Raw genomic sequence first — 11,211 nt, forward strand, 5'->3', positions numbered from 1 at the left:
AGATGACCGCAGCTAATAAAGTTTCTGTCAATAAACTGAATATTCAAACTTTATAAACAACAGGTTATAGGCCTAGTCAACCCATTAAATATTATATCAAACTATCAATATTACATGGACGAGAAAGACTGGACTATTATAGATAAAGCAAACAACAAAAACTTGAGAAATTTTTAGCAACAATTTTGGCGCTAGATGTGGATCTGATAATGTGCAGCAGAGTATACAGATGTCAAAGGTAGACTAAGGGTAAAGGGCAGCTGCCGCTGGTAACTGTTCAGCAGCCATTCGGTAGGCTAGCTAACAAAAACACCAAGCAGCATGACCTCTTTTTAAAGAAGTCTTTAAAAGTTGGCAGCATAGCCCGATGTCTTGCACTGATAACGAACACAATGCTCAGCCCTTCGTGTTTGTTTGAAACACATTGGCTAAAGCGAATGTGAAAAAAGGAACAACAAAGTAATCCAGCCAATATGATGAATAAGTAAACGGAGGAGGGAGGAGGAAGGGCCTCCACAGATACAGATCTGTAGATACTGCATCTAAAACTTAAACTAAACTCTAACAGTGAAAATTTATCCTGCATTTAGGCTACTATACTGTATATCTATTTTTCCTTCCACGCATATGACAAACATCGGTATGTATTCCGTGACACCAACATACTACATTCACCATCGTATGTTTCAGTTTATGAACTTTCTGTTACAACAACCTACAATTCACTACCTCAAATCCTTCGCAATGCTGTTAGATTACCCACTTTTAAAACATGTCTGTTTAGCTCACCTGATTTCTGTTTTCCCCTTTTTGTTTTGGCATGCAATGAAAAACATCCTCCATTTGTTGAAGATTACTAAAGCCAATAAGAAGTTGTACATATATACATTTACCCATTTATACAGTTTTGGTAGGCATGTACTTTTTACTAAAAGCTTTCATACCGTGCTAACTAATGTTTCAAATTTAGTGCTTTTGTAATCTAAAAAACCGAAATTTTCATGAACTAGTTCTGAAACTAACATTTTCTGTGCCACAGTAGTTATTACAGCTACTGCTCTCTACCAGACTAAGTACAACTGCGAATAAAACATAAATACATGCTTTGGAATTGAACTGTACCGATATGGTTGCTGTTGCGATCAGTAAATGGTGGTGAGTTAGGACCAGACTTTGTCTTAGTCGGAGTACTGCTGAAATTTACAACCCTCTTAGCCTTCACTGGCTGAATTGGTGTTTCCACCGGAGGTCGCACTGGTCGAATCGTTGTTACCCCTTCAGCTGGTTTAAACTGTTGCTGACCTCGCTGACGCTCCACATTCTGGTTGACACGCTGATTCCGTTTGTACGCATCACCACTCAAAATCGATCTTTTCAGCTCCTCAAAGTTGTCAGAAAACTCGCGGTTGATTGGTGAAATCGGATCTCCGCTGGAGGTCGTACTATGCGACTCGACAGACTCACTCGTTGTTTCAGGTTTTCCGCCATTTCGTGCCACCGTTCTGTTGGTAGAAGAACTCGAGAAGGTTGATGTAGACGAAAATGTTTTGGCTGGACCGCGGACTTCAGTATATTTCTGTTCAGCCGACATCTTGCTTTTTGAGTTCGTGCTAATGAAAAGCGACAAAGTAGACAGATCTCTGCTAAGTGTGTGCGCAGTAACTTGCGTCGTTACTTGCTAGGCTACAACTATATCGCTCTCAATAGTTCAAATGAAAAATCAATTCCTTCTGGTCAATAGATTTTTATGTAGCAACCGCCTTATTATCTTTAATGAGAAATATCCAGCCGGACTTGTTAGATCACGCTCTTTTGAAAGAGAGCGTATCAAGCTAGATCTATTGACAGCAGTTCTTTGTGGTGAAGGTCCTTGACACCCTGGCTCGCCAGCAGTTGAATGAGCTATGAACCTCTCCGAATCTGCTTTGCTTTCTCGCTAGTTCTAATTATGGATGTTAGCCAGCCGTTTATTATTGTAAGCAGAGCGTACTTGACGGAGACTTACCGTGAAGCCCTGTGTTTGCTTAGGTTATTTAGCCAAGGTTTGAATATTTGTGTACAGTCAGTGACCCATGATACGCAAACTTTTAAAGGTTCACATGTTACGTGTGTGCATAATTGCTAAGCATGTCAGAGATAAATCTGTGCATTGCCCTCTTGCATATTGAGCCTCTATTTATGACAAGCCAAAGCAGGTGCTTTACTTAGCCCACCGTCAGGTGTCAGATGGTTTATCTACATTTTAGTATTTGCTACACGCATGAGGACTGCCTTTTGTTTTAAGTCTAAGTTTTTCTAAAGCTATACAATAGTTAAAACCTATTATCTTATCTATTTTATAGATAAGATAATAGATATATATATACACATGTATATATATATAGAACATATATATTCTATATATATATAGAATATATATATATTTTTTAAAAGGTAGAATGCTTTGTGAACACAAGCAAAAACAGAAATATATAATAATTAGCAGTGTAGTTGAGTTATACAACATTTATTTTTGTGTGCGCTTGACACAATATGAGCTACGAAAAAGTAAAGTTTGATATTGACTTTAGGCCATGAAAACTCATGAGAATTAAACTCAGCTGGCGAAAGATGTATGTATATCTTTTTATTGGCATCAGTGAATCATCAACAAAAATGATGTTCTCATTACAAGCCAACAGGAAAATGGGAAGACAAAAGCTAGAAATTATTGAGTGACTTGAACAAAGGATTTTAAAAGTTGGTAATCTATTATCTAATAGTATTGCTGAGGAGTCGAGATACTGAATGGAAGGGTGTAGTAACAAAGTTTATAAACTGAAACATATGATAATGAGTATAGTATCTTGGTGTCATTGAATAAAAAATGATTTTTGTCATATGCATGGAATGATAGCATCATAGCCTTTAAGAATGGTTCCGACTATATATAATAATATCGCCGTATGTTAGGGTTGTCCTTTCAATTTGTCGACTATGTGCGCCATAAACTAAAAGCATCGTCGAGGAAATTCGGATACGCCGGAAAAGATTGCAGTTGTCCAACTTTCCCGATAGTTCCCAAACATCCATGACAGCCTGTGCAATATGTACCACTTCTGCGATGGTGATTGATCGTCGCGGATTGTTTGATCTATATTTTCTCTCCTGACAGTTGCTGCGGGATTAATATTTCATGATTTCTGCGACTGCATTATATAATGAGAACGGTATGTCCCGGACTATTTTATGATGTAAACGCGGATGGGTTTGTGATAGTGTGAACATTCTTATCTCAGACGATCACAGTAGTATTGTGTTATTAACATCGACATACAGTATCATGGTGTGTACCAACCAGGCTTTTTACAGAACTGCAATAAGGCTAGATCAAACATGAGATAGTTCAATGACTATGTTAATATTACAAAACTTTGACCACAATAGTGCTGATAACACTGTTTAATTTCTCTTGGGACGACATGCTTATCAAATAGATATTCCAGAACATTCTAATGACTTGATGGTGACTTGTAAAAGTAAAGCTTTTAAAATGTTGATAGAATGTTAAAATTGTCTAAAAGAACTAACATAAATGAAGCCAAGTTATATAAAATAAACCACAGAATCACCTACAGAAACAACTCAAACATACAAGAAAATGATGAAGTAGATAGAACGTTTTGGTCAAACGCAGCAAAACTACTGCAAATATTCATATATTACTAGCAATGAGACCGGCATCAGTACCTGCTGCCTAGTGCCAGACCTTCTCCGATGCTTGATGTATACCTACCGGTAATTAACATTCCTAATTCCGTTTAAGTTGTTTACATTTTCTGATATAATGAATAGATGCTTGGTCTGGTATGCAGGAGAGTAGGAAAAATATTGCGACAGACTGTCACTACAGCAGTTGCCATCAGCCGTCATCACAACAACGCTAATACACAATATTTGTCTTGGATTCAACAAAAAGCCGAAATTGCATAAGAACTGCTGTAGAAAACTTACAGCTGGTTGAAGTTGTGTAGCAGCCCTGATTCTGAACTTTATGAAAAGTAAAGCAATTTTAAGTGATGCTCATATTTACAACGCTTTTATGTTTATCATTGCTCTTTCATGGCATCCTATGCATAAATGCACAGCAAATTATGACTATTTGAATTTTCAAAAAAAGTAACTTCCACAATAATTATTTTTCCATGAATATTACAATGCATGCTTCTATAACTTTGAAGAATATTTTTATTTAGTATTATTATGATGGTTTTACAATGAGTTTAATTAAATTAACTCTTATTTAAAAATATTTCAATTTAAATGAATAAATTAATCAACTGATCGCTACTATACTATCGTGTGCCAGTAACTTTAATAAAAGTGCATTGATCTGCAGCATCAAGTAACTTGTTTAATTTAAAAAAGGGTAAAATAGGCCTGTTTCGTAAAAACTGGCAAACTTGATTGGTATGAATTAGTGCTGGGCACGAGTATTTCTTGGCCAACGAGTTTAGACTCGCCCACTTCCATTTGAGTTTTTTGAGTATCGGGTAGCTGGTAGTGCTTGGCACAACTACTTCTTGGCCAACAGGTTTTCCGGGTATCGGGTTTTTTGATACGGGTTTTATGTCTAAAATTTCTAAACATCAAACATATCTTAACATTTACAATGCAATTATAATTATATTCAATTTAGTTATTATTTACTATTCTTCATCGACCAATATTCACACTGGCAGTGTTAACAGGCAAGTTGTTAAACAGTGTTTAGAGCGCAGGGCGCAATAGACCGAGTTTTTTTTTCCACTCTACTCGACGGATCCTTGTACCAAAACCCGAACTCGCAAGTCAAAAACTGAACCCGCAAGATCGAAATGCTCAAAATTTCTATTATCCGAGACTCGAGAGAAGATAAACCTGTGAGTTCAACGAGTTTTATTACCCATGCCCATCACTAGTCTGTGGTACAGCAACCATCTCTAAATTAAGAACTCGGGTTATAAATGATAGCCTCCGACTGTATAAAAACAAAACAGTTAGCATATCTTTGAAAAATAATGACCTCTATGAAGAACGTCTTACAAGCATGGAAGTGGTGTGTTAGGAAATACTCATTTCAAAATAACTTCATTTGTATTGAATCTGATTTGTGGACTAAAATATAATAAAAGATGACTCTGCTGTTTCTCAAACCAGAAGCAACTCTTTTCATATTAACAAGAAAAGGAATTTAAATTATAAATCATAGATTGAGCTTTATTTGTGTTTCTGCATCAAAACCTCGTTATCAGCGACTCAATCGCTTCCATGTTAGAAAAACAGCTCAAAGGCTACTTTTTACAACTTTCTAGTCAATAGTGTCAGACATGACCTTTGAACTTACAGAACCTTTGGTGACAAAGCACTTTGTAACAAAACAATATAATATGTGTATAGCTGTTGATGCCTGTTGGCCCCTTTGTGCTAATCGTTGTGTTGCATGACTTATGACTCAGGTATTATGACTCAACTTACTTGAGAATGTCTGTCAGAGAGAAGCTCATTAACAGCTTGTTACTGACATCATTATATCAATATAATATGCATTTAATGATAAATATTTCTATACATTCTGAACACAGCCTTTTGTGTAATACACTTCATATAATCTAGTAAAAATAACAAGACACTTGGAAAACAACAAAAACACTGAAAAACTAGAAAAATCACTCAGCTGAAGAAGGAATTATAGCTTTAGTTTAGTCTGTTCAGCAATACCACATACTGTTATAATATAGTTACTGAATGATAGCTCAGCCATAGGCTGCGAATAGAGTCACTGTATGGCTGTAATTTATTACTCTCCACAGTACGGTTAGCTACCTTTTATTGATGAAGAGATAAAAAGCTAAAACTAACAGCTTGGTATTTAAAGGCAGCAGACAGACATCACTGTCTACTCAGACAAATTCTGCTAATTTCAAGCAAGAGAAATAATGAGCAATTATAGATAAGTTGAATAGCAATTAAGGGTATCTCTGTTCAACAGGCTCCTACATATTGATGATAATACTTAGCCATAATGATGGCTCTTACTGGCTATAAGTAGCTGCGTGAGACATTATAGCCTTTTATAGACAAGGTTATAAATAATACTTATTTTATTATAAGCATGAGTAAGAATACATAGAGATGAATTACTATGCTAGTACTTCCTACAGACTTATCTTCAAACTAGTAGCATTACTCAGAATATTGTATAACTCCAACTATTGTACAGCTCAAACTATTATATAACTCAGAATATTGTATAACTCAAACTATTGTACAACTCAAACTATTGTATAACTAAAACTATAGTACAACTCAAACTATTGTATAACTCAAATTATAGTACAACTCAAACTACTGTATAACTCAAACTATAGTATTACTCAACTTATTATTGTATAACTCAAACTGTTGTATGACTCAAACTATTATATAACTCAAACTGCCGTATAACTCCAACATTCATAGAAACTCAAATTACTGTATAACTAAAGCTATTACATAACTCAATCTTTTACATAATTCGAGCTATTACATAACTCAAACTATTGTATAAAAACTAATGCGTAACTCAAACTACCGTATATTTCCAACAATTTTATAACTCAAACTACTGTATAACTTAAACTAGTCTATAACTCAAAGTTTTGGATGTCTACTACTAATATAAAACTCGACATAATTTATAACTTAAGCTATTCATTGAGGCAAACTGACGCAATGTTTTAACGAAAACTATTAAAGGATAAGAAAAGGCGAGTTTCATGTGTAATCCATGTGAGTTTCATGTGTAACCCATGTGAGTTTCATGTGCATCCATGTGAGTTTCATGTGTAATCCTATGCTGAGGCATTACTATGACAGTATAGTTGATATTTGCTCAATCTATGTCATAATTGGCTGAACTTTATAGATATAGCAACACGAGGAGTTCTTGGTGATTATAGCATACAGATGATGGGTATAATTGAAGACAAGTAAATTTAACCTACACTCAAGTGGTTTACTTGATAATCTAACATAAGGTCATCTACAGCACAGGTGTACAGCACAAGATGACATCACCTTGGTGGTAAGCTGAACATCCCTGTTCACCTTTAGACCACAAAACTCTGTTCTACTAGCCAATAACAGCTGATAATGAAATAATATATAATGTTCAGCATGACTGAACTATACTTAGTGATATCTGAAATATACACCTCTGTTGGTTATTTCCGATCTGCTGGTTGGGGATAACCAACAGAATAACTGATAACCAACTCCAATGCTCAGGGGCTAAATGTGTTCTTAGATATTTTGCCGTCTAAAATACTCAAACTGCATCTCCAATCTGTCTGACTATCCATTACATTCCTACTTCTTCAGAAAATCTATTCCACATTAAACCAGCCACTAACATCTTGCCAATTTACATTATAGAACAGCATTATGTAAAAGAGCTTGTTCTATCAATACACATAATTTACTTTAGTATGTTTTGTTTTTGTTTCATGGTCTAATTTGCTCTAAACAGCATCGCCAGGTGTGAATAAAATTAATATCTTACTATCTTAGTGCTTCAAAACTAGTACCCGCAAATAGTTGAAAATACTAGTGATGTCATATCCTCTTTTAATGCTTAGGAATCAGCATAAACTTCAACTATTGAACATCTTTAAGATCGACCTAAGTGAGAAGACAGATTTGACTAAACTTTTGGTCAACAGTTAAATGTGAACTGAACAAGTTAGCAGTTTTTTGGGTGACTAGCTCGGAAAGCTTATCGCATATGTGACAAGGAAATCTCTGCTTTGGAGTTGTGCTCTGTTTAGCTTGCCTACCATCTGCCATCTACTTTGATGAGCAGTTTATGCTCTTCTTGAATGTTACATGATGTTATAAATGCAGTGTATATCGCTAATAAGTGATATTTTCAATCTAGAATTACTTTAATGTCAGCATAATTTCTTACCTAACGAAATATATTGCAATACATGTGTTTATAATAAGCAAAAAAGAAATACGTCAGCAATGCATTAAGCGAGTAAAGACAGACAGCTGGAAGCTATTGCTACTGCAATATACAGATGAAATAACCGACTCACCTCAAGTCAATCAGATATATTCCAAGAGTGTGTTTGAGCTATGCTTTCTCAGACTTGCTATTGTCTGTTAGATATAATCAGATGCCCTACCTTATATACATCTCAAGCTGTTTCTTACTGGATAAGGGTACTGGAAGGGTTATTTTCAACTTCATTATCGCTACTGGCAGTGATTGCTATGCAACTATGAGCACACACGGTAATTAATGCATAAATAGTTACTGCAGCAACGCTTGTGCCCGGCCAATTATTCCAATTAGCAGAAATGTTTACAGCTGCTACAGAAAATTCTAGAGCTAGGAGCAAATTCCTAGAGGTTTCTAGAAGGTAGGTATGAACAAGAGACCAGAATAGGGAGTCTCTGCTATAACTGTTTTTAGTAGTATGTTATTATTGTGCTTGTTACTACATGTTAAAGAGCCTGTTTAGTTGTTCGACAGACGAAATTACAAGATGAAAAGAAATTATAGGGGTGGATGGAAGAGAAGTGATAGCACCTAGCAGTACGCCTGGTGTACTCTTTTATTTTTAATCCGGTGGAGTGGATCGAGGGGAAATGATAGGGGTGGTTGGAGGAGAAATGATAAGGGTGGTTGGAGGAGAAATGATAAGGGTGGTTGGAGGAGAAATGATAGGGGTGGTTGGAGGAGAAATGATAAGGGTAGTTGGAGGAGAAATGATAAGGGTGGTTGGAGGAGAAATGATAGGGGTAGTTGGAGGTGAAATGATAGGGGTAGTTGGAGGGGAAATGATAGGGGTGGTTGCAGGAGAAATGATAAGGGTGGTTGGAGGAGAAATGATAAGGGTGGTTGGAGGAGAAATGATAAGGGTGGTTGGAGAAATGATAGGGGTGGATAGAGGAAAAATAAGAAAAAATTGGAAGGTGAAGTGAGAAAAAGAAGTAGATGAAAATAAAAACAGTAATTGAGAGAATATAAAAAGATGGAGGGAAATAGATTATATGGAAGAAAAGGTGAAGGGGACTGACATGTTAAGGAAAAAAGTTTTCCTCTAGCCGGAAGAAGATAACTTTTGGCATTGAGAAACGAATGGCTTATAATAGGCACTAAATTTTAACCCAAAGTACCATCACTGTTAATTGATTTAAAAAGGAGGAAAAAGCTTTTCAGAGTTACAAACTCTAGATAATCAGAAAGACTCCAAGAGGCCTTCCTAATAAGGAGTTGGACCGAATGGATTTAGTTTAACAAATCAGTGTCTTAGAACAGAGAGTGGGTATAATGGCAGTGATGGCTCCAGACTATTCTAGCTCTTGTTGACAGCAGCGGCAGGTGGATAAATCAGTGTCTTAGAACAGGGAGTGGGTATAATGGCAGTGATGGCTCCAGCCTATTCTACCTCTTGTTGACAGCAGTGGCAGGTAGATAAATCAGTGTCTTAGAGCAGGGAGTGGGTATAATGGCAGTGATTGGCTCCAGACTATTCTAGCTCTTGTTGACAGCAGTGGCAGGTGGATAAATCAGTGTCTTAGAGCAGGGAGTGGGTATAATGGCAGTGATGGCTCCAGACTATTCTAGCTCTTGTTGACAGCAGCGGCAGGTAGATAAATCAGTGTCTTAGAACAGGGAGTGGGTATAATGGCAGTGATGGCTCCAGACTATTCTAGCTCTTGTTGACAGCAGTGGCAGGTGGATAAATCAGTGTCTTAGAGCAGGGAGTGGGTATAATGGCAGTGATGGCTCCAGACTATTCTAGCTCTTGTTGACAGCAGTGGCAGGTAGATAAATCAGTGTCTTAGAACAGGGAGTGGGTATAATGGCAGTGATGGCTCCAGCCTATTCTACCTCTTGTTGACAGCAGTGGCAGGTAGATAAATCAGTGTCTTAGAGCAGGGAGTGGGTATAATGGCAGTGATGGCTCCAGACTATTCTAGCTCTTGTTGACAGCAGTGGCAGGTAGATAAATCAGTGTCTTAGAACAGGGAGTGGGTATAATGGCAGTGATGGCTCCAGACTATTCTAGCTCTTGTTGACAGCAGTGGCAGGTGGATAAATCAGTGTCTTAGAGCAGGGAGTGGGTATAATGGCAGTGATGGCTCCAGACTATTCTAGCTCTTGTTGACAGCAGTGGCAGGTAGATAAATCAGTGTCTTAGAACAGGGAGTGGGTATAATGGCAGTGATGGCTCCAGACTATTCTAGCTCTTGTTGACAGCAGTGGCAGGTGGATAAATCAGTGTCTTAGAGCAGGGAGTGGGTATAATGGCAGTGATGGCTCCAGACTATTCTAGCTCTTGTTGACAGCAGTGGCAGGTAGATAAATCAGTGTCTTAGAGCAGGGAGTGGGTATAATGGCAGTGATGGCTCCAGACTATTCTAGCTCTTGTTGACAGCAGTGGCAGGTGGATAAATCAGTGTCTTAGAGCAGGGAGTGGGTATAATGGCAGTGATGGCTCCAGACTATTCTAGCTCTTGTTGACAGCAGTGGCAGGTGGATAAATCAGTGTCTTAGAGCAGGGAGTGGGTATAATGGCAGTGATGGCTCCAGACTATTCTAGCTCTTGTTGACAGCAGTGGCAGGTGGATAAATCAGTGTCTTAGAGCAGGGAGTGGGTATAATGGCAGTGATGGCTCCAGACTATTCTAGCTCTTGTTGACAGCAGTGGCAGGTAGATAAATCAGTGTCTTAGAGCAGAGAGTGGGTATAATGGCAGTGATGGCTCCAGACTATTCTAGCTCTTGTTGACAGCAGTGGCAGGTAGATAAATCAGTGTCTTAGAGCAGGGAGTGGGTATAATGGCAGTGATTGGCTCCAGCCTATTCTAGCTCTTGTTGACAGCAGTGGCAGGTAGATAAATCAGTGTCTTAGAGCAGGGAGTAGGTATAATGGCAGTGATGGCTCCAGACTATTCTAGCTCTTGTTGACAGCAGTGGCAGGTAGATAAATCAGTGTCTTAGAGCAGGGAGTGGGTATAATGGCAGTGATTGGCTCCAGCCTATTTTAGCTCTTGTTGACAGCAGTGGCAGGTGGATAAATCAGTGTCTTAGAGCAGGGAGTAGGTATAATGACAGTGATTGGCTCCAGCCTATTCTACCTTTTGTTGACAGCAGTGGCCGGTAGATAAATCAGTGTCTTAGAGCAGGGAGTGGGTA

The 11,211-nt window shown here is 37.8% G+C and overlaps 1 protein-coding gene across 6 annotated transcripts in view; it reads right to left on the reverse strand.

The window, feature by feature from the left end:
• The window catches only part of LOC137387201 (small heat shock protein p36-like), a 55,791-nt gene extending 53,819 nt beyond the window's left edge, over positions 1-1,972 (reverse strand). Inside the window, exon 1 of one of the 6 annotated variants that reach the window (XM_068073532.1) lies at positions 1,123-1,956. In XM_068073532.1, coding sequence (XP_067929633.1) covers positions 1,123-1,591 — 469 coding nt within the window. In that variant the 5' untranslated portion in view covers positions 1,592-1,956. Of the gene's footprint in view, positions 1-1,122 lie in introns of all 6 variants that reach the window. The other 5 variants (XM_068073537.1, XM_068073535.1, XM_068073538.1 and 2 more) reach the window with 5 other exon arrangements.
• Between the last annotated feature and the right edge of the window lie 9,239 nt (positions 1,973-11,211).

This window comes from Watersipora subatra, chromosome 2, assembly GCF_963576615.1.
Source record: "Watersipora subatra chromosome 2, tzWatSuba1.1, whole genome shotgun sequence".
NCBI classification, from domain to species: Eukaryota; Metazoa; Bryozoa; class Gymnolaemata; order Cheilostomatida; family Watersiporidae; genus Watersipora; species Watersipora subatra.